The sequence below is a fragment of the Aotus nancymaae genome, unplaced genomic scaffold, assembly GCF_030222135.1.
Source record: "Aotus nancymaae isolate 86718 unplaced genomic scaffold, 86718_ANA_hifiasm-v0.15.2.pri h1tg000018l, whole genome shotgun sequence".
Lineage (NCBI taxonomy): Eukaryota > Metazoa > Chordata > Mammalia > Primates > Aotidae > Aotus > Aotus nancymaae.
The window spans coordinates 6,159,345-6,182,430 of record NW_026988430.1 but is presented as its reverse complement, the minus strand read 5'-3'; the positions used below and the strand labels follow the sequence as shown (position 1 = coordinate 6,182,430).

General features: G+C 42.5%; 1 protein-coding gene across 3 annotated transcripts in view; it reads left to right on the top strand.

Annotated features, from left to right (window-relative positions):
• YWHAE (tyrosine 3-monooxygenase/tryptophan 5-monooxygenase activation protein epsilon) overlaps positions 1 to 22,637 on the top strand; it is a 48,359-nt gene extending 25,722 nt beyond the window's left edge. Inside the window, exons 2-7 of one of the 3 annotated variants that reach the window (XM_021667270.2) lie at positions 4,732 to 4,764; positions 8,757 to 8,956; positions 13,053 to 13,159; positions 13,749 to 13,955; positions 14,535 to 14,671; positions 21,676 to 22,637. In XM_021667270.2, the coding sequence (XP_021522945.1) occupies positions 8,759 to 8,956; positions 13,053 to 13,159; positions 13,749 to 13,955; positions 14,535 to 14,671; positions 21,676 to 21,728 (702 nt within the window). In that variant the 5' untranslated portion in view covers positions 4,732 to 4,764; positions 8,757 to 8,758 and the 3' untranslated portion in view covers positions 21,729 to 22,637. Of the gene's footprint in view, positions 1 to 4,731; positions 4,765 to 8,756; positions 8,957 to 13,052; positions 13,160 to 13,748; positions 13,956 to 14,534; positions 14,672 to 18,696; positions 18,744 to 21,675 lie in introns of all 3 variants that reach the window. The other 2 variants (XM_021667269.2, XM_021667268.2) reach the window with 2 other exon arrangements.
• The last annotated feature ends 449 nt before the right edge of the window (positions 22,638 to 23,086 follow it).

Below are 23,086 nucleotides of genomic sequence, written 5' to 3'. Positions count from 1 at the left end.
TGCTTGAGGCCATGAGTGACCAGCCTGGGCAACATAGCAAGACTCCTGTCTCTTTAAAAGAATAAAGAAAGTAAACTTTTTAAGGAGAGGGGTTAACCTCTAAGTGAAAAAAGAAATGTATTTTGAGCAGGAATAAACCACGTTTTATTTTATTTATGTCTTTAGAGACAGAGTCTCACTCTCCCAGGCTGGAGTGCAGTGGTGCCATCTCACTTCACTGCAACCTCCGCCTCCTGGGTTAAGTGATTCTCCTGCCTCAGCCTCTTGAGTGGCTGGGACTACAGGCCCCCTCCACCATGCCTGGCTGATTTTTATATTTTTGGTAGAGATGGGGTTTCACCATATTGGCCAGTCTGGTCTCTATCTCCTGACCTCAAGTGATCCACCCACTTCAGCCTCCCAAAGTGCTGGGGTTACAGGCATGAGCCACTGTGCCCAGCTCCCATTTTATTTTTAAATGAAAGTACTCTTGAAACTTGGTCTCACTATGTTGTCTAGGCTGGCCTTGAACCTCTCAATCCTCTTGCTTTACAGGTAACTGAGTCTATAGGCAGATGCTACCATACCTGGGTCTAAACCACATTTTCTTATGTGAAACTTGTCTGTCTGGTAGTGTCATTGAAACAAGTTATTTCCTTCTTGTTACAGACTGCAAGTGAAGGGATCCTAGTACAGATGATTTAAATAAATACTCAAATCTGAGGCAGTGTGATTAAATCAAAGCACAGCTCAAGTCAGATGGCCTGAATTGTATAGCCCATTGAGTTTGTGATCTTGAGCAAGTTTAACCTTCATGGTCTTTATTATATGGAGATATCCTAAAATGGAATAATACTGGCAGCTACTTCAGAGGTCTGTTCAATACATTAATACATGCAAAGCATTTGGAACAATGCTTAGTTTAAGATGGGGTGTTTTATTTGTCAAGTAGTTTGTTGAATGAATGCATAAATAACTTGAAAGAACACAACCAAGAACCAAACCTAAATTAAAACATCAAGATGAAAATTTTTTTTTTTTGGGAAGGAGTCTTGCTCTGTTGCTCAGGCTGGAGTGTAATGGTGCAATCTTGTCTCACTGCAACCTCTGCCTCCCAGGTTGAAGTGATTCTTCTGCCTCAGCCTCCCAAGTAGCTGGGACTACAGGCGTGTACCGTCACATTTGGCTAATTTTTGCATTTTTAGTAGAGACGGGGTTTCCCCGCGTTAGCCAAGATGGTCTCCATCTCCTGACCTCATGATCCACCCGCCTTGGACTCCCAAAGTGCCGGGATTACAGGTGTGAGCCACTGCCCCAGGCCCACGAAAATCTTTTGCGTCTACTAGCAGCAGCAAATTGGGTGTCCCAGACACAAGCTGGTTCCATGTGGTGGACCTGGGTCTGGGATATTACCATACAATAAAGGGAAACTTACTGGAACTAAGCACACTTAACCATATTTGATGAACTTGTGAGGATTATGTTTTTCAGAGTTTATACAACTGTGGGGTTTTTTTTTTGTTTGTTTGTTTTTTCTTTTTTTGAGGTGGAGTTTCACTCTTGTTGCCCAGGCTGGAGTGCAGTGGCATGATCTTGGTTCACTGCAACCTCCGCCTCCTGGGTTCAAGCGATCCTCCTGCCTCAGCCTCCCAAGTAGCTAGGATTACAGGTGCCTGCCACCAAGGCCTGGCTGAGTTTTGTAGTTTGAGTAGAGATGGGGTTTCACTATGTTGGCCAGGCTGGTCTCGAACTCCTGACCTCGTGATCCACCCGCCTCAGTCTACCAAAGTGCTGGGATTTCAGGCTTGAGTCACTGCGCCCAGCCGATTCCTTAATCTTGAAGGAGTAGTGTGCTTAGTAGTGTGCACCTGTAGTCCCAGTTACTTGGGAGGCTGAGGCAGGAGGATCACTTGAGGCCAGGAGTTGAAAGCTATAATGTGCTATAATATGGGCCTGTCAGTAGCCTCTGCACTACGTACGGCCTGGGCAGCATAGGGAGATCATGTCTTTTGAAGCAAAGTGTCTCCTGACTCAGGCTACTTCTAAATCTACTACCTTAAGGGATGGCGAGGGTAGGGGGTATTAAGAGGAGTCAGTGGGATTTTAAAAATGAACAACTCCTACATATCAATAATTAAAAGACAATTAAAAATTTGGCAAAGTATCTGAATAGATTTTTTTTCTCCGGAGAACATACACAGAATACTCATAAGCACATGAAAAGATGTTCAACGGTTAGTTATCAAGGAAATGCAAATCAAAACCACGATGAGATACAGCTTCACACCCACTAGGATGACTAGTTTAAAGAAAAACTGACAAGTGTTCCTGAGGATGTGGCCAAATTAGAACCCTGCATTGCTGGTAGGAATGTAAAAGTGGTGCCGGTACTGTGGAAAAGTCTGCCGTGTCCTTCCTCAAAGAGCTAGTTACCATATGATCCTGAAGTTCCTCCTAGGCGCGTGCTCAAGGGAACTGAAAGCACATTCATACAGAAACTTAGAATAATGTTCTTAGCAGCATTGTTGATAATAGTCCAAAAGGGGAAACAATCCAGATGTTCATTAACTAATCAATGGATTTTTTTTTTTTTTTTTTTTGAGATGGAGTTTCAGTCTTGTTGCCTAGGCTGGAGTGCAATGGGGTGATGAGAAAGCGAAAACAGCCTTCTTGCTGATAGGGAGAAAGTTTTAGTGGTCTGAATAGAAGATCAAACCTGCCACACTATTCCCTTCAGCTAAAGCCTAATTCAGACCAACCCTCTAATAACTCCTAAGAAAGCTGAGAGAAGTGAGAAAGCTACAGATACAAAGCTGGACGTTGGCAGCTTTTTCCTCTTTCCTTTCCTTTTCTTTCTTTTTTCTTTTGAGATGGAATCTTGCTCTTCTTGCCCAGGCTGGAGTGCAGTGGCACAATCTTGGCTCACTGCAACCTCTGCCTCCCGGGTTCAAACGATCTGCTGCCTCAACCTCCTTAGTAGCTGGGATTACTGGCGCCTGCCACCATGCCCTGCTAATTTTTGTAATTTTAGTAGAGATGGGGTTTTGCCATGTTGGCTAGGCTGCTCTCGAACTCCTGACCTTGTGATCTGCCCTCCTTAGCCTCCCAAAGTTCAGGGAATACAGGCGTAAGCCACTGTGCCTGGCCCTTTCTTTTACACACACACACGCGCACACACACACGGTCACCCAAGAGCTCTGATGGAGTTGTGTAAGGAGAGCAATGTTGTTTTTATTCCTGATAACACAGCATTCATTCTGTAACTCATGAATCAAGGAGTACTTTTCAGCTTTCACGGTTCACTCTTAAGAATTTTTCTGGGTGTGGTAGCTCATGTCTATAATCCCAGCCCTTTGGGAAGCCTAGGTGGGGAGATTGCTTATGTCCAGGAGTTCCAGACCAGGTTGGGCAGCATAGCAATACCCCCATCTCTAAAAAGTTTTTTTTGTTTTTTTGTTTTGTTTTGTTTTTTTTGAGATGGAATCTTGCTTGTTGTCACCCAGGCTAGAGTGCAGTGGCGTGACATCAGCTCACTGCAACCTCCGCCTCCTGGGTTCAAGCAGTTTGCCTCAGTCTCCTGAGTAGCTGGGATTACAGGCGCCCACCACTATGCCTGGCTAATTTTTTATATTCTTAGTAAGACAGGGTTTCACCATGTTGGCCCAGCTGGGATTACAGGTGTGAGCCACGGCACCCGGCAAAAAGGATTCTTAAAAAGATTTCTTAAAGAATCTAGTGGATGTAGTTAACGTGTACCGGTAGTCTAAGGAGGCAGAGGCAGGAGTTTGAGGCTGCTATATGAGTTATGAACCGGCTGCTTGCACTCCAGCCTGGGTTACTAAGCGAGACCCTGCTGGTAAAAGAAGAAAAGAATTGAGCCTGAAGATGTGAAATCTCATGCTAAAAAAACTTCAACAGATGAAGACTGGCTTGTTATAGATGAGAAAAGAAGGTGGTTTCTTGAGATGAATCAAATCCTGGTAAAGATACTGCAAATATTGTTAAAATGATAAGAGATGTAGAATTTATTACATTAACTCAGTTGATAAAACAACCGCAGGGCTTGAGAGGATTCACTGTAGTATTGAAGTAAGTTTTTCTGGCTGAGCGCAGTGGCTCAGGCCTGTAATCCCAGCACTTTGGGAGGCTGAGGCGGGCAAATCACCTGTGGTCAGTCAGGAGTTTGAGACCAGCCTCACTAACATGGTGAAACCCCGTCTCTATTAAAAATACAGAAATTAGCCAGGTGTGGTGGTGCCCACTTGTAATCCCAGCTCCTGGGGAGGTGGAGTCCGCAGTGAACTGAGATCGTGCCACTGCCTAGATGACAGAGGAAGACTCTGTCTCAAAAAAATAAAAAATACAGAAGTTTTTCTGTGGGTAGTAAATGCTGGTTGGACAGCGTCACATGCTACGGATAAGTCATGCGGGAAAGGAGAAGCCCATCAGTGTGACTGACTTCATTGTCTTGCCACAGCCACTCCAGCCTTCAGCAGCCATCACCCTAGTCAGTCAGTAGACATCAGCATCAAGGCAGAACCTTCCACCAGCTGAGTGTTACAACTTGCTGAAGGCTCAGAAGAGCATTAGCATTTTTTAGCAATAAAGTATTTTTAAATTAAGGTATGTACATTGTTTAGACATGCTGTTACACACTTAATAGACTACAGTGTAGTTTAAACATAACTTTTTATGCACTGGGAAACACAAAAATTCATGTGACTTGCTTTATTGCAATATTTTTTTTTGCAGTGCGCTGGAACTGAACCCGCAGTGTCTTCCAAGGTATGCCCGTACCTGAAATGTGCATAAGAGACAAGTCTGTAGAGGTGCAAAGTAGATCGGTGGTTGACTTGGGCTGGGGCTCGGGTAAATGTTAAGTGATTGTTAATGGGTTTGGGGCTTTTCTTTTTGAAGTGATGAAAATTTAAAATGATGATGATTGCCGAATTCTGTGAATATACTGAAAACTGTTGAATGGTACACTTCATTTTTTTGGAGACAGAGTCTCGCTCTGTTACAGAGGCTAGAGTGCGTCTCAGACCTGGGAGGCTTACTGCAACCTCCGTCTCCCGGGTTCAAGTGATTCTCCTGCCTCAGCCTCCCGAGTAGCTGGGACTACAGGCGCCTGCCATCACGCCCGGCTCACTTTTGTATATTTAGTAGAGACGGGATTTTGCCTTGTTGGCCAGGCTGGTCTTGAACTCCCAACCTCAGGTGATCCACCCGCCTTGGCCTTCCAGAGTGCTGGGATTACAGGCCTGAGCCACTATGCCCGGCCGAGTGGTACACTTTAAGTGGGTGAATTGTATATAAATAAAACTGTTATTAAATAAAGGGATAACTGCTGCTTTTGTAATATCACCACACAGTCCTCTGTGCTACATTGTTTTGTGCATACCTAAAAATGAAGGCATTTATGCTTGAATCTGGAACACTAGACCATCACTGAGTGTATTCAGTATTTCCCCTTGCATTATAAAAAGTCTTGTTGAAATTTTGTAAAGCACAGAAATGTGAAGAAAATTAAATCATATGTAATAATATTCAATATGTAATTGTTAAATTTTTGGTAGTATTGGACATTTGTGCATAGTTTTTCTGTATGTAATACTGTAAAGCCTTACAATTAAAAGAATTAATGGTACTGTTTTTTGTGTAGGTGGGTTACTTTTGATTTGCTTTGTGATCAGATTAGAAAGTTTAATTACAGGTTTACCTCTGATTTATGTTTGATGAATTACATATATGTAAAGCTATTATTGTTTTAGGTTTTTTTGTTTTGTTTTTGAGATGGAGTCTCGCTCTCTTGTCAGGCTGGAGTGCAGTGGCATGATCTCGGCTCACTGCAACCTCTGACTCTTGATTTCAAGCGATTATCCTGCTTCCACCTCACAAGTAGCTGGGATTACAAGCATGCATCACCATGCCTAGCTAATTTCTGTATTTTTAGTAGAGATGGGGTTTCACCATGTTGGCCAGGGTGGTCTCGATCTCCTGACCTTATGATCTGCCTGCCTTGGCTTCTCAAAGTGCTGGGATTACAGGCGTAAGTCACTGCACCCAGCCAAATAAAGCTATTATTAAATAAAGGGATGACTGCTGCTTCTGTAATTTTATCACACAGTTCTCTGTGCATTGTTTTGTGTATATCTAAAAATGAAGGCATTTATACTTGAATCTGGAACTGTAGACTATCATTGGAACAGTAGAGTATTACTAGTTTATTTTGAGAATAAACTAGCATGGAAGTGAGGTTACTTACTCCACTTCTTCTAAATTTAGCCTGTTTCATGACTGTGGTTTACAAAACAAAATTGGGCATGTTTCAGATGAATGCTTTCAGACTCCTACAAATAAATGAATGAGTGGTCTTTTTTTTTTTTTTTGTTTTTGTTTTTGTTTTTAAACAGAGTCTTGCTCTTTCACCCAGGCTGGAGTGCAGTGGTACCATCTCGGCTCACTGCAACCTCTGCCTCCCAGATTCAAGCCGATTCTCTTGCCTCAGCCTCCTGAGTAGGTGGGATTACAGGCACACTTCACCACACCCAGCTGATTTTTTTTTTTTTTTTTTTTTTAAAGTAGATATAGGGTTTCACCATGTTGGCCAGGCTGGTCTTGAACTCCTGACCTCAGGTGATCCGCCCTTGGCTTCCTAAAGTGCTGGGATTATAGGCATGAGCCACTGTACTTGGCCCAATTTAGTAGTGTTTCATGAAGCCACCATCTCTCTCTCTCTTTTTTTAAATTATACTTTAAGTTCTGGGGCATGTGCAGAACTTGGGGTACACACATGCCGTGGTGGTTTGCTGCCTCCATCCCCACCCCCCACCATCAGGCATTTTCCCCATTATCCCTCCCCATGTCACCATCTCTTACACATAACCAGTTAAGGTATGCTTATGCTTAGGGTGTTAGTGAATGCTAAGGATGTTATTTAAATGCAGATTCTTTTTTTATTTTTAATCTGTATTCTTTTCAGAGGGAGTCTCGCTCTGTCACCTAGGGTGGCATGCAGTGGCGCTATCTCAGTGCCCTGCAGCCTCTGCCTCCTGGGTTCAAGTGGTTCTGCCTCAGCTTCTCAAGTAGCCGGGATTACAGGCGCGTACCACCACATGTGGCTAATTTTTGTATTGTTAGTAGAGACGTTTTCAGCATGGTTGTCAGGCTGGTCTTAAACTCGTGACTTCAAATGATCTGCTTGCCTCAGCCTCCCATTGTTCTGGGATTACAGGCATGAACCACTGTGTCCAGCCTGTCTTTGTTTTTATTTTATTTTATTTTAGAGATGTAGTCTTGCTCTGTCATCAGGCTGGTGTGCACTGGTGCGATCTCAGCTCTACAACCTCTACTTAGGTTGATCTCAAACTCCTGGGCTCAAGTGATCCTCCTGTTCTTGGCTCAAGTTATCCACTGCAACCTCTACTTCCCAGGTTTAAGTGATTCTCCTGCCTCAGCCTCCTGAGTAGCTGGGACTACAGTCGTGTACCACTGCGACCAGCTAATTTTTGTGTTTTTATTAGAGACAGAGTTTTACCATGTTGGCCAGGATGATCTCGATCTCCTGACCTATTTTAATTTTTTTTTTTTTTTTAGAAGGACTCTTGTTCTGTGACCCAAGCTGGAGTGCAGTGGTGTGATCCCAGCTCACTGCAACCCCCGCCTCCCTGGTTCAAGCAGTTCTTCTCTCTCAGCCTCCCGAGTAGCTGGGATTATAGGCGTGTGCCGCCACACCCGGCTAATTTTTATATTTTCAGTAGAGACATAGTTTCTCCATGTTGGCCAGGATGGTCTCTATGTCCTTACCTGATCTGTCCACCTCAGTCCCCCAAAGTGGTGGGGTTACAGGTGTGAACTACTGCACCTAGCCTCTATTTTTATTTTTTAGAGATAGGGTCTCACTGTGTTGCCCAGGCTGGTCTTGAACTCCTGCACTCAAGTGATTCTCCTATCTCGCTTCCCAAAGTGCTAGGATTACAAGTATGTAGCACTCCTGGCCTAAAATGCAGATTCTTGAGTCTCATCACCACAGAGTTAAACATGGGTAATGTTGGCAAGCCAGGTGGCAATAATGGCATCAGAAATATAGTTTTTATTTATTTATTCAATTTCTATTTCCTGTACTGTTTGTGGCTCTTTGCATTGACATGCTGTTGTATTAACTGTATTTCCCTATGCTTGGTATGTATTCCGTGGCTTTTCTGGGCCCCTTTCTTTGCTCGCCACCTAGTGGTAACAAATAGGAGTCATCAGAAGTCACCAATGAAAGAACTTCATAGGAGGAAGGACAGAAAACATCCAGTTTGTGTTTGTGGCTAACCATATTTTCTGTATATTTTTGCAGTATGAATGAATTTGCTTTCCTCTCTTTTTTTTTTTTTTGAAATACTGTTTTTGCATTTATTTGTAAGCAATACGTTTTAGAACCTGCAAATTCTTAGTCTTCCTCTTAAATTGGCAGCTTGCTTATTTTGCTGGAAAATGGTTAGGTGTACTTAATTACCTTATGTAATAAGAGGTGCTTTCAGACCACAGTGAATTGCATGAGATAGTGTATGAAGTCTTCCTGATTTCATAGAGCTTACGTTCTGGATTCTGTGTATTGGCTCCTAGTTTCTTTTACATGTTTTTGGTTTTTTAGGCATATTAGTTTTGATGATTATGAAATTATTTTTGTTAAAAATTTTTTTTTCCAGTAGCTTGACAAAACTTACTTTGAGAGGATATGTTAACAAAACTTCAAATTTCTAAGGTCTGACTTTCCTTTTCCCATCTAGAAATGGTGGAGTCCATGAAGAAGGTAGCAGGGATGGATGTGGAGCTGACAGTTGAAGAAAGAAACCTCCTATCTGTTGCATATAAGAATGTGATTGGAGCCAGAAGAGCCTCCTGGAGAATAATCAGCAGCATTGAACAGAAAGAAGAAAACAAGGGAGGAGAAGACAAGCTAAAAATGATTCGGGAGTATCGGCAAATGGTACGATTGTTGTGCAGTTAGGGCTACTTGTGGTACCGTACACTAAGATTGAGAGTAAAAGAGACTCTGTTCATATTACTTGTATTACAATATGTTATAACGGTTCTGTTATTAATCTTTGTGCCTAGTTTATAAACTTAGCTTTCCCATGGGTATGTATGTATAGAACAAAACATAGTATGTATCAGGTTTGCTATTATCCATGGTTTCAGTACATCCACTGGTGGGTCTCAGAATGGATCCCTCTTGGATAAGGGGGAACTATTGTATTTTCAAGTGAAATGATGAGTGTTGGGTTAATTTATCCCATTCCTCTTTTTTTTTGGAGATAGTGTCACCCTTGTTGCCCAGGCTAGAGTGCAATGGCACAGTCTCAGCTCACTGCAACCTCTGCCTTGAGGGTTCAAGTGATTGTCCTGCCTCAGCCTCCCTAGTACCTGTGACTATAGGCATACACCACCGTGCCCAGCTACTTTTTGTTTGTTTGTTTGTTTCTAGTAGAGACGGGGTTTTACCGTTGGTCAGGCTGGTCTCGAACTCCTGACCTCAGGTGATCTACCTGCTTCCGCCTCCCAGAGCGCTGGGATTACAGGCGTGAGCCACCACTCCCGGCCTTATTCCTGTTTTTATTGAAAGACTCAGTTTTTATATCCAGTCTTATAGTTTTTAATCTTCAGCATCTATACAACAGAAATTATTTTGAGGGAGGGGGTGGTGGTTATCGTGAATATGTCCTAATTTTTGCTTTTAATTCCTACAGTTTTAGAAAATGTCTCCAAGGAAAGGGGGCTTGTTTCTTTTGAGTGTCTGGCTGAGGTCTCGGGCTTGAACCTGTCAGTTACTTGGCTGTAGTCATCGGCATTTTAGGTCACAGCCTTGTGCACACGATTATATTGTAGTAGACATTTTATATCTTGGTGGATTTTTGTCTTATATGGATTTGGCTACAGAATATTTCAGGGCAGAGGTGAACAACTTTTTCTCCTGGAAGCTTCAGAGGGTAGTGTTCAGTTTTGAGCACTGCACAACCAGACAACAGATTTAATTTTTGTTCTGGTAACTGAAACTCTTCATTTACTACCAGAAATGATGCTTCATTGTAACTTCAGTATTTGTGTTCCTCTTGTGTGCCACACAATTTGCCTACGCGTAATGTAGGTACAAAGATGAAATATATGATTACTATTCTCATAGAGGCTGAGTTTTTTTTTTTTTTTTGAAAGGGACTTTCATTCTTGTTGTACAGGCTGGAGGGCAGTAGTGTGACTCTGCTCACTGCAACCTTCGTCTCCTGGGTTCAGATGATTCTCCTACCTCAGCCTCCTGAGTAGCTGGGATTACAGGTGCCTGCCACCAGACCTGGCTAATTTTTGTATTTTTAGAAGTGGCAGGGTTTCACCATGTTGGCCAGGCTGATACTGAACTCCTGACCTCAGATGATCCACCTGCCTAGGCCTCCCAAAGTGCTGGAATGACAGGCGTGAACCACTGCGTCTGGCTTGGTCATTGTTTTTTTTTTTAACAGAACATATCAGAGTGGGACACTAAGAATAAGAATTATTTAATGAAGTTATTTTACACGTTGTGTGTGTGTATATACATGTAGGTCTTATTCAAAAAAGTTTGATAGCCATTACTCTAATGCAACAGTTTTCAATTAGAGGTGATTTTGTCCTTCAGAGGATGTTTGACAGTGTCTGGAGATATTTTTGATTGTCACTGCATGGAGGGTGCTCCTGCCTCTGGTGGGGTGGAGACTGGGTTGCTGCTGACCATGCTGCCATGCACAGTACAGCCCCCACAGCAAAGAGTGATTCTGCCCAAACTGCCAGGAGCGCTGCTCTTGAAGCTGATTGTGGTGGAAGAGACAGGCATGTAAGCAAATGAAAGAGAGTAGGGCGGGAATTACAGGGCAGGTGGAAAGTGAGCGTGGCTGGGAGAGGGAAAGGTGGGGGAACCACACTTACTGACTCGCCAGCTCTATCGGGCACTGTCCTGAGTGGAGAACTAGTTTTATTATTTGTATTTGTGCAAGGTAGTATTTGAAATCTTTAAAATGGCACTGGAAGTGAGGGGAGGTATTATCCCAACCCATGAATGCACAAACAAGTGTTTTGAGTGTTTAACATAACTGAGGTCACATAGAAAGTTGTGAGCTAGGGCTGGGCATAGTGGCTCATGGCTGTAACCCCAGCACTTGGGGAGACAGTGGCAAGAGGCTCGCTTGAGCCCAGTAGTGGGCAAAAAAGTGAGACCCTGTCTTTAAAAATAAAGTTGTAAGCTGGGATTGATTTGTTAATCACTACCCTGAAATATGTGGGTCAAAGAATTTGGATGGTCAGTAGATAAGTTTTGTGTCCCAGAGGAATGAGGAAATGAGGAAGTTGAAAGTGCTGAAGAAAGAAGCCCACAAGCTGTGTTGTGGGATTTGGGCTAGCTAGGAGAGGAAGCGGGAAGCAGAGAGCGCAGCTGATACAGTGAGAGAAGACATGGAAAGTTCAAGAGGCTGATGTCTTAGATGAGATACGTGCCCTTACAAAGAAGGAAAAAGTTAAAAAAAAAAAAAAGTCCAGATGTCTTCATGAGTTCCTAAATAGAAATAAGAAGGGAGGAACTGGAACAGGAAGCATGGGCCAAGAGTGGAGTGTTTTCAATTCAGACTTGTAGTGTGGAGCAGCATGGTCAGGGCATGGACAAGTGCAAGTCTTGGAGTCTGTTGCATGGAACATGGCCACACCACACCTTGGTATGATCTCAGGTATTGCATAGGTTGGCTGTAGAGACTCAGCGAATGTGGGAGAAGGCCGTAGAGATCTAGTGAAGACAGAAACTGAGAAATGGAACGTAGAATATCAGCTTGTTGAGGAGAAAGGGTTTAAGAGTAATAGGAAAGCAGTCACTGAATATGTGAGGAGCTCAGGAGAACTTAGAAATCCTCCTCCTGGCCGGGCGCGGTGGCTAACACCTGTAATCCCAGCACCTTGGGAAGCTGAGGCAGGTGGATCACCTGAGGTCAGGAGTTCGAAACCAGCCTGAACAACATGGAGAAAGCCCATCTCTACTAAAAATACAGAATTAGCTGGGTGTGGTGGCGCATGCCTGTAATCCCAGCTGCTCAGGAGGCTGAGGCAGGAGAATTGCTTGAACCTGGGAGGTGGAGGTTGCGGTGAGTCGAGATCACGCCATTGTACTCCAGCCTGGGCAACAAGAGTGAAACTCCATCTCAGGGAAGAAAGAAAAAAAAGAAAGGAAAAATCTTCCTTCTCCTAGAATAGTCTCTATTTGAACCAAGCCATCAGGGAGGTGGTTTATTCAGAAAATAGTTATTTTGCTTTGGATAAGGATGCGATTTTAGAAGAAAAAGTGAGAGAATGTTTTACAGTGGAAAGACGATTCCAGGGGCATGAGAGGAACCTCATGAAAGGCTGAGCAGTAGTGCCATGTGTTAATAGAAAGTAGAAAGCAAGCTGGATGTGTACGTGTAGAAGTGGTATATGCTTTCAGCAGCATCAGTGGATAGAGATGGGTGGCAATAGTTACTTCAGTAGATAGGTTTTTGGTGTCTTAACTAGTTATGGATCTCTGCCACTAAAGGAATTGCTTGTAGAATGTTGTTGGGAATGTGACTGTTGAAATCAAACTGCTTGCGTTTAAATTTTAATTCTGTCCTTGCAACCTGCCTGGGTTCAAATCCTAGGTTTACTCATTAAATTATTTTAAGTTGATCTTGGAGCAGTGTCTTATGTTGCTACCTTGTGAAAGAAGCATCAGTGTTCAGTTTTGGTCATTGGTAATTCTGTAGCTGAACTGTGAAGGGGGTGTGGGGGCTGGCGTATGTGCAGTGTGTGTGCTGTGTGTGTGTGCAATACTTAATTAATAGCATGCAGAAAGGAAAAGATACTTTGAATAACCTAGAGGCAGCTTTTCTCTGCTTCTGTGTCAAGAGGGAAAAGGGAGTTTGGAGAGGAATACTAATTCTTTTTAATACTAAGCTCTTGTCCTGAAAACCAGAGATAGATAGAATGTTTGTAATAATTTGTTGAATTTCTAAACTTAAACAATCTGATTTAAAAAATTTTTTTTGTTGTTTTTTCAGGTTGAGACTGAGCTAAAGTTAATCTGTTGTGACATTCTGGATGTACTGGACAAACACCTCATTCCAGCAGCTAACACTGGCGAGTCCAAGGTTTTCTATTATAAAATGTAGGTTTTATACTAGAAGGGAAAATGTAAGATTGAAAGTTAGTCTTTAATCATAACTTTTTTCTATGTAGGTTTTCAACTTTTATTTAAGAATAATTGCTTAATGTTAGAATAGCTAATGTTGGAATAAAAAGATGGTCAGGCTATTAAAATGTATTCGCTTTTGCTTATTAAATTCTTTTGCTTTTGTGAGGCATATCCCATTCTCTAAACGGCATACATTTCACAGTGCTTAGTTTTTTATTTAGAAATTTTACTTTCTGATTAATATACTGTCACGCCATTCCTTGGAACCACTTGCTTAATTCTAGTCTGTCAGGTGTTAATTTTGTTGATTTTTTTTTTTTTTTTAGAGGTGCCTCAGTTAATTTTCTTGAGATTTTTGCTTATATTTAGTAATATGAAATGTCTAAGGTAAAAAACGAAACAAAGTCATTCCTGAGAGTGTTTAAAATTATTGAAGTGCACCTGCTAGTTGCTACATATATTTTTGTCACATAATTTCATATAATTTAGAACAGTTTTATTTTCCTTTAAAAATCATTGTTTCTGGTTTAATTTTTTTTTTTTAATTTTGGTTCTGTTTTAGGAAAGGGGACTACCACAGGTATCTGGCAGAGTTTGCCACAGGGAATGACAGGAAGGAGGCTGCGGAGAACAGCCTTGTGGCTTATAAAGCTGCCAGTGATATCGCAATGACAGAACTTCCGCCAACGCATCCTATTCGCTTAGGTCTTGCTCTCAATTTTTCCGTATTCTACTACGAAATTCTTAATTCTCCTGACCGTGCCTGCAGGTAAGTTGTGGGGAAGAGCGAAAGTTCTCAGCATGAAAGTTCAGGGTAGCTATTTGTGCCTTCCGTATTGTTTCTGGGCCCTGCCTTTATAGACTTGGCTGAGTACTTTTGGCTTTTACTGAAACTACTTTAGATAGTATTAAAACGGACCTCTCAACCAACTAGCATAGTGGTCAGGAGAAGTATTTTGATGTGGGATAGTTTTGTTGTTGGTAGAAAATGTTAAAATGAGGAGAGGAATTATAATTGTTTTCATTTTTGTATATTAGTTTTCAGTCTTTTTTTTCGATTGACTAGAACTTGGAGATAATATTTTTTTGTGATGGTTTAGAATGGAATTTGTTCTGTATATTTTATTAGTCGATATATTTATTGTAGCATATCAGTAGCAGGCTTAAAGCATAGTAAGAAGTAGTGCTCCACATACCTTTAAGTTAATTTTTATTAGTTGCGTTTGCTTTTTTTATATCATTGTCACTTACACACTGGAATAACTGAAGAAAAGATTGCTGTCTACCTGTCATTTCTAATTTTGATTTGGGACTTAATTTTTATAATACATTTATTTAAATACTCTAGGTTGGCGAAAGCAGCTTTTGATGATGCAATTGCAGAACTGGATACGCTGAGTGAAGAAAGCTATAAGGACTCTACACTTATCATGCAGTTGTTACGTGATAATCTGACACTATGGACTTCAGACATGCAGGGCGACGGTAAGGAAACAACCTCAAGGAAAACAGACATCTCTTTGAGTTGCAGGATTTGGTTTTAAATTCCTTGGGATGTCTTTACATCAAGCTACAATTTAGACTCACCGCCTGCCTTCTAAACTATGAGATTTTAACTAGTGCCTTTGTAGGAAATGGTACTAAAGTACTGTGCTCCATTTCTGGAAACTTTTAACTCATCCTTTACACTGTTTCAGGTATGGTGAAACCCCGTCTCTACTGCAAATACAAAAATTGGCCGGGCATGGTGACAGGTCCTGTAGTTCCTGCCACTGGGGAGGCTGAGGCAAGAGAATCGCTTGAACCCAGGAGGTGGAGGTCGTAGTGAGCTGAGACTGCACCACTGCACTCCAGCTTGGGCAACAGAGCGAGGCTCTGTCTCAGAAAAAAAAAAAAGTCTGGTGCAGTTCCTGATATTGATTGATTGATTGATTGAGATAGAGTGCAATGGCGCTACCTCTGCTCACTGCAACCTCCACCTCCCGGTTTCAAGTGATTCTCCTGCCTCAGCGTCTCAAGTAGCTGGGATTACAGGCATGTGCCAGCACATCCAGCTAGTTTTTGTATTTGTTTTTTTATAGAGACAGAGTTTCACCTTACTGGCCAAGCTGATCTGGAGTGCCCAGCTATTTCTATTTTTAGAGATTTTCGGGCCAGGCGCGGTGGCTCACGCCTGTAATCCCAGCACTTGGGAGGCCAAGACAGGTGAATCACAAGGTCAGTAGTTCAAGACCAGCCTGGCCAACATGGTGAAACCCTGTCTCTAATAAAAATTAAACAAATTAGCTGTAATCCCAGCTACTTGGGAGGCTGAGGCAGGAGAATCACTTGAACCCCAGAAGTGGAGGTTGCAGTGAGCTGAGATCACGACACTGCATTCCAGCCCAGGCAACAGAATGAGACTCCATCTCAAAAAAAAAGTTTTCATTGCAAACACTTACTAAACTTAATTGTGATGTTGAGTATGTGTGTGTTAATGTTTAAATACAAAAGCCCAAATTTGTTACATTCGTTGATTTTAAACGAAATTTTATTGTGTCTCTAAAGAATCATTTTTATCCCTGGTAGATTGTTGAGCAGGGATGGAGAAGAGGACAAATGAGTGTGATATGAGCATTATAAGATAGTTTTAAATTTGCTTTTGGTGGTGGTAGGGGGGTTAGAAACAAAGTTTCTTGTCCGTTTTAGCTGTGGTTCCTTTAAGAATGTTTCTTACAACCGGGCGCGGTAGCTCACGCCTGTAAACCTAGCACTTTGGGAGGCCAAGGTGGGCGACTCATGAGGTCCGTAGATTGAGACCATCCTGGCCAACATGATGAAACCCCATCTCTACTAAAAATACAAAAATTAGCTTGGCGTGGTGGCGCGCACCTGTTCCCAGCTACTCGGGAGGCTGAAGCAGGAGATTTGCTTAAACCTAGGAGGCAGAGGTTGCAGTGAGCTGAGATCACACCACTGCACTCCAGCCTGGTGACAAAGCGAGACTCTGTCCCAAGAAAAGAAGAAGGTTTCTTAGGCTGAAACATACGTTGCATTGCTTGAGGCTAGCTGTAGTTCTGTTGGTGAAACCACTTACTGCATTGTCTTTGGAAGTGTTACACTTTCTGAAAATGCCTCTGAAAGTGGGCGTGTATGTTTCTTTGGAAGGGTCAGATCAGATTTGTGAGTTTTGGGTTATGATACTGAAGTGGGAAGTAGCTGACTCAGCTTTTAACGCTCACTGGCTCTGACATGTTTAGGATTTGACTAGATGAGGATTGGCGTGAGACACGTGATGAATGTAGGACCTGCTCACACACTTCCAGCAATGCCAGATGGAGCCACAGAACACTTCTCAACATGGCGTTTCAGGCACCTGCTACCAGCCGTACCAGCCCTTGGGACTCAAAACCAATTCACCAACTCTGAACAATGGGTTCTAGCTTTAAAATTCTGTTCTAGGCTGGTTGCAGTGGCTCATGTCTGTAATCCCAGCACTTTGGGAGGCCAAAGTAGGAGGATTGCTTGAGCCTAGGAGTTAGCCTGGGCAACATAGTAAGACCCTGTTTAAAAAAAAAAAAAAACGAATAAAAGGCCAGGCACAGTGGCATGCACATGTAATCCCAGCTACTTGGGAGGCTGAGAGGCAGGAGAATTGCTTGAATCCGGGAGGCGGAGGTTGCAGTGAGCTGAGATTGCACCACTGCGCCTGTGGGGGGACAGAGCAAGACTTTGTCTCAAAACAAGAAAAATAGCCAGGTGTGGCAAGGAATGCTACTCGGACGGCTGAGACTCGGGGATCTTGAAGCTGCAGTGAGCCTCGATAGTGCCGCTGCACTCCATCCTGGATGACTGAGTAAGATGCCATGTCTTACCAGAAAAATAAATCTGTTTTAACAACAACTATGAAGAAGAATGGCCAAACAGCTGTGGACTCCTAACAGTCACCCCCACTCAGAGACTAGTATCTCTCTGCCTGTTTGAGAGCATGGAAGGAAAGCGTGTGGAGAATTTGGGAAGCAGGATTGACCTCAGGAAATCATGTTCCTCTCACCTCAGGGACATGTTTTTGAGAGTAGAGGTAATAAAGGTGACCTGGCTTTTTTTTTTAAATTTAATAAAAACATTTGATGTCAACTCATAACCAAATTAGATTACAAAATGAAATGGTTTATGGTTGGTAGTGCTTCTGTAGCTCATCATCACTGCTAACCAGTAGTTGATTAATCAAAGTAGACAACTTGTTGGTCCACATACAGAACTAAAGATAATCCTTATTCTTGGTTGTTGAGTATAGTTTTAGGAAGTGGATCATGTTAAAATAGGGTAATACCTTTGCAGTTTCTTTTCTTTTTTCAGATGGAGTCTCACACTGTCAACTGGACTGGAGTGCAGTGGCGCTATCTCGGTTCACTGCAACCTCTGCCGTTCGGGTTCAAGTGATTCTCTCGCCTCAGCCTCCTGAGTAGCTGGGATTACAGCTACCTGCCACCACACCCAGCTAATTTTTTTGTCTTTTTAGTAGAGATGGGGGTTTCACCATGTTGGCCAGGCTGGTCTCAAACTCCTGACCTCGTGATTCACCCACCTCGGCCTCCCACAGTGCTGGGATTACAGGTGTGAGCCACCATGCCTGGCCTTGCAGTTTCTTTAAATCTACAGAATTCATTTGTGTTCAATTCCTTGTTTAGTCTGTAAATCAAACAGCTGGTAAAATTTGGTTAAGCAGACTAATTTTCATTTAATATTTATTAAATGAAATATTTTTCTTTATGTAATGTTTCAAGTCATGAAATGGTTCAACAATGAAAAATTCAGGTAGTCTGTTGATATTCTGGTACAACTAACAAACTCCAAATACACTAATAGATGTGAGTACAGAGAAATTGTTCATCAGTTTGAGAGGTTGGATTTGTCAAAAAATAATAGCATTACATTTTTTGTTTGTTTTTGAGACTGCATCTTGCTCTTACCGCCCAGGCTGGGGTGTAGTGGTGCGATCTTGGCTCACTGCAACCTACGCTGCTGCTGCTGTGTGCACCCCTCCACAACCCCCGACCCCCCAGTTTAAAATGATTCTCCTGCCCCAGCCTCCTGAGTAGCTGGGTCTGCAGGCACATGCCACCAGGCCTGGCTGGGCTTTGGTTTTTTCTTTGAGACAGAGTCTTTCTCTTGTTGCCTAGGGTGGAGTGCAGTGGTGCAATCTCGGCTCACTGTAACCTCTGCCTCCCAGGTTCAAGCGATTCTCCTGCCTCAGCCTTCTGAGTAGCTGGGATTACAGGCATGCACCACCATCCAAGGAACTCTTTTTTTCCCTATCTGTACCTTTCAAAAGGACATTCTTGCATCCTCCTCAGAGTAAAAGGGAGGAATAGACATCGTTTTTTAGAGTGAAGTTTATAGGAAGTAAAAAGTCCCAAGTCTGGCTCCTTTATCATTGATGCTTTCCTTTATCCTGCTCTGTTGGTTTATTTTTCATGTAATGTTGCCTTCATATGATTGCTCTCCCTCCCTTTTTCCTTGCAATATAGATTCCTAATGGAAAACCCAACTCTTCCCTTCCTAAATGCTCCACTTTGTAAGTCATGATCATGGCTCAGTGAATTCTGCTTTCGGTTTGGTTCTTCACTAATCATGCCTGCGTCTTTCCATCCTGTTGCTCACAAACTGCCTGTCCGCCTTCCAGGGCACCTTTTATGGCTTGCTCCTCCTGCCTACTTGTGGTTGGGTGTGATGTATATGGCAAAGATATTTTTATGCCAAAGTTAACGTGGAACTTTTGCAAATCTCATGGTTGCTTACGAGCGAGCTGTGTTCTAGTGTTGTGTTTTAAGTATATTTTGGCAGTGGTTTGCTGTTAATGAGAGTGAATGTTCCTATCATGTTTCCTAAGTTTGAATACGTTATTGTCCTTTAAAGAACAGTTGGATGCCTATCAGTTCTTTCATCTGTAAGCCAGTTTTTTTTTTCGTAGTAGAATTATGAGTTAAGGATCTTCATATATCTTAAGTAGTTTTTTTAATTGAAAATAAAAAATTTTTTTTGAGACGAAGTTTCGCTCTTGTTGCCCAGGTTGCAGTGCAATGGTGCAATCTTGGCTCACCACAGCCTCGGCCTCCTGGGTTCAAGTGATTCTCCTGCCTCAGCCTCCTGAGTAGGTGGGGTTACAGGCACACGCCACCATGCCTGGCTAATTTTGTATTTTTAGTAGAGATGGGGTCTCTCCATGTTGGGTCAGACACTGGTCTGGAACTCCTGACCTCAGGTAAGCTGCATGCCTCGGCCTCCAAAGTGCTGCAATTACAGGTGTGAGCCAACGCGCCCAGCCAGTTTTTTAAAGACAGTCTTGCTGTGTCACCCGGCCTGGAGTGCAGTAGCATTCAAAGCTCACTGCAACTAGAACTCCGCCTAAGCCCCCCAAGTAGCTGGGAATGTAGACATGTGACCCCATGTTCAGCCTATATAATTTTTTTACTTTTATTTTTATTTATGTATTTATTATTTATTTATTTTTTGAGATGGAGTCTCACTCTCGCCCAGACTGGAGTCCAGTAGCACAACCTCTGCCTCCCGGGTTCAAGCGAGCGATTCTCCTGCCTCAGCCTCCTGAGTAGCTGGGACTACAGGGACATGCCACCATGCCTGGCTAATTTGTGTGTGTGTGTGTGTGTGTGTTTTTGAGACAGAGTTTCACTCTTGTTACGTAGGCTGGAGTGCAATGGCGTGATCTCGGCTCACCGCATCCTCCGCCTCCCGGTTTCAAGCAATTCTCCTGCCTCAGCCTCCTGAGTAGCTGGGACTACAGGGACATGCCACCATGCCTGGCTAATTTGTGTGTGTGTGTGTGTGTGTGTGTGTGTGTGTTTTTGAGACAGAGTTTCACTCTTGTTACGTAGGCTGGAGTGCAATGGCGTGATCTCGGCTCACCGCATCCTCCGCCTCCCGGTTTCAAGCAATTCTCCTGCCTCAGCCTCCTGAGTAGCTGGGACTACAGGCGTGCGCCACCATGCTCAGCTAATTTTTTTGTATTTTTAGTAGAGATGGGGTTTCACCATGTTGACCAGGATGGTCTCGATCTCTTGACCTCGTGATCCACCCGCCTCAGCCTCCCAAAGTGCTGGGATTATAGGCGTGAACCACCACACCTGGCCTTTTTTTTTTTTTTTTTTTTTTTAAAGGTAGAGATGGGGTTTCACCGTGTTAGCCAGGATGGTCTTGATCTCCTGACTTTGTGATCTGCCCGCCTTGGCCTTCCAAAGTGCTGGAATTATAGCATGAGCCACTGTGCCTGGCCCGGCCTTTTATTTTTTATAGAGACAGGGCTTCACTGTGTTGCTCAGGCTCTCAGTAGTTTTTTTGAAGTTACATGTCAATGTCAAACATATCCATCACAGAAGAGATTTTAAAACTACCTTTACTGAAACCTTCATGCTGTAACAACATTTATCATTTTGGGATGTTTTAGGCTGGTTAAAGCTGTCCTCAGTGTAAATGTCTCCTGTTTGTAGGCAGCTAGTCTCGGGATACTCGTCCATCCTAATCAAATAATTTAACAACATTAGGAATGGATGGTCATCTGAACGCTTAAGATTGTTGGGTTAATTGATTTTTCATTTATTTTGATTCAAACTAGTTAACCCTGTAGGAATTATAAGTGGTTTGTTTAAAGTACAAGAGAATGTAACTTTTACCTGTTACATCATTTGTAAGGGAAAAGCCTGCATGCTTCTTTATTGGCTGACTTGTTTAATGCTTACTAATAGGTAGATGACCTTCCAGTGAATAGGCTGGCTTCCTGTTGCATGTCATAGCGCAGTTGAAACTCCCCAGGGTAATCATCCTGTTCAAAGGGAAAAAGAGCATGAGCAAAGTGTCCAAATGCTGTTCTTCAATAACTTCAGTGGTCTGGTTTACTTTGAGCATGCTTTGTTCACTCTGAAGGAAAATCTGATTATAGTTTGGTGTATCTGGCTAAGATACAAAAGGTGAAATACTCATTCACAACAGCCGAGCATCCCACAATAAAATACTGTAGAACTTCTTGGGAACATTTTATTGCCCAGTTAACTGTGTTGAAGCATTTCTGATAATTAGCTTGTGGGTAAATAAGATTTTGCAAAAAGTTTGCAAAATACTCTTGATTCTTGAAGAGGTGAGATTATTGAGGAAGAGTATTTTGGCTCAAGATGTATGTGAAAGCTTGAATGTCATTTTAGTAAGATGGTTTCCTTGGTTGTGTACTTGAAGGGCTCATTTAGCATAAAGGCATTGAGTCTTATTACTGCACATCAGTTTTTTCCCTTCTATTGATCTATATTTTCAGGACCACGATCCCTTCTTGGTTTAGGCATCTCAGGTGTCAAGGATGATGGAAGTCCTTTGCCCGTCTGTGTTTAATACAGTTGTAACAAATGCAAGGAGTTTTATGCTTGGAATGACACCTTTGTTTGTGGCTACCAAAGCCTCATGTAGTCAGTATGAAATAATTGTCTTTTTTTTTTTTTAAATAGGTGAAGAGCAGAATAAAGAAGCACTGCAGGACGTGGAAGATGAAAATCAGTGAGACATAAAAGCCAACAAGAGAAACCATCTCTGACCACCCTACTCCTCCCTTCCCCACCCCTTGGAAACTCCCCACTGTCACTGAGAACCACCAAATCTGACTTTACATTTGGTCTCAGAATTTAGGTTCCTGCCCGGTTGGGTTTTTTTTTTTTTTTTTTTAAACAGTTTTCAAAAGTTCTTAAAGGCAAGAGTGAATTTCTGTGGATTTTGCTGGTCCCAGCTTTTAGGTTCTTTAAGACACTAACAGGACTGCATAGAGGCTTTTTCAGCATGACCGTACTGTCTCCGTGCCAGACGTGGCAAGATCACCATTAGAAATGGAAATTACATGTGAAAGCCATTAGACTTGTAGCTGGTGCAAGCATCTAAGAGAGGTTAATCACACTGTAGAGGCAGAGGTGGGATCACTTTTCATTTTTCTAATTGTTCAAACCGTATTTTATACCAATGTTTGAAAGTAATTGGGTGTTAGCTTGAGATGGTTCAGGTTGCTTGAGGAGGGAGTTTGTTGTAATGGTTTTACTGTAAAAAGTGTTTGAAGCTCTGCTGAAATGTTGCTGAAAAGCATGGTGCTGGTAACAGTTCAACAATCCGTGGCTGCTCATTCTTGCCTACTTGACTCTCCCACTGAAGCAGGTTAGCGTTGGAGGTGGTGTGGAAAAGCCTGCATGCCTGTTTAATTCTTTGTTTCTCCTCTTTCCCCCTCCCCTCCCTCGTTCCCTCACTCCTCCCCTCCTTCGCTCGCTCAGCCTCTTTTGTTCAGTATGTGTAACTTGAAGCTAATTTGTACTACTGGATATCTGACTGGAGCCACAGATACAGAATCTGTATTGTTCTTACTGAAACACAGCATGGATTAACATTAAACTTAAATAAAACAAACCTAAATTAAAAATGCCAAATATCATTGCGCCTCCATCCTTTATACTTCTAAAATAAAATCTCTAGTCCAAACAGTATTATGTCTGCGTGAATGCGAAACATTCCTCCTTTTTTCTTCCATAAATAGTTTGCTTCCCAAAGATGTGTATTTTGGGGAAAAAAATTGCCTGTAATCTGGTTGTGAAGAACACTAAGTCTATTGATTACATGTCTTGTCTTCCAAAGCAGGTAGCCACATGGTATTTATTTTAATCATTAAAGCGCAGTATGAGTAGTGCAAGGTGTAACTAGGGATCATTTTCTAGCGTAGTATTTTGAGTTGTTCAACCAAATAAGGCTGAATGTCTTACAGTAATTCTTAAGTAACTGTGTGTGCCCTCTTCCTCCAGAGGTCAGTGGCAGTAGTAGAGAATTACTCTGTCCTTTGTCGGTGATGCATGCACACATTGCAGACGGTGGTAAACCAGCCTCCTT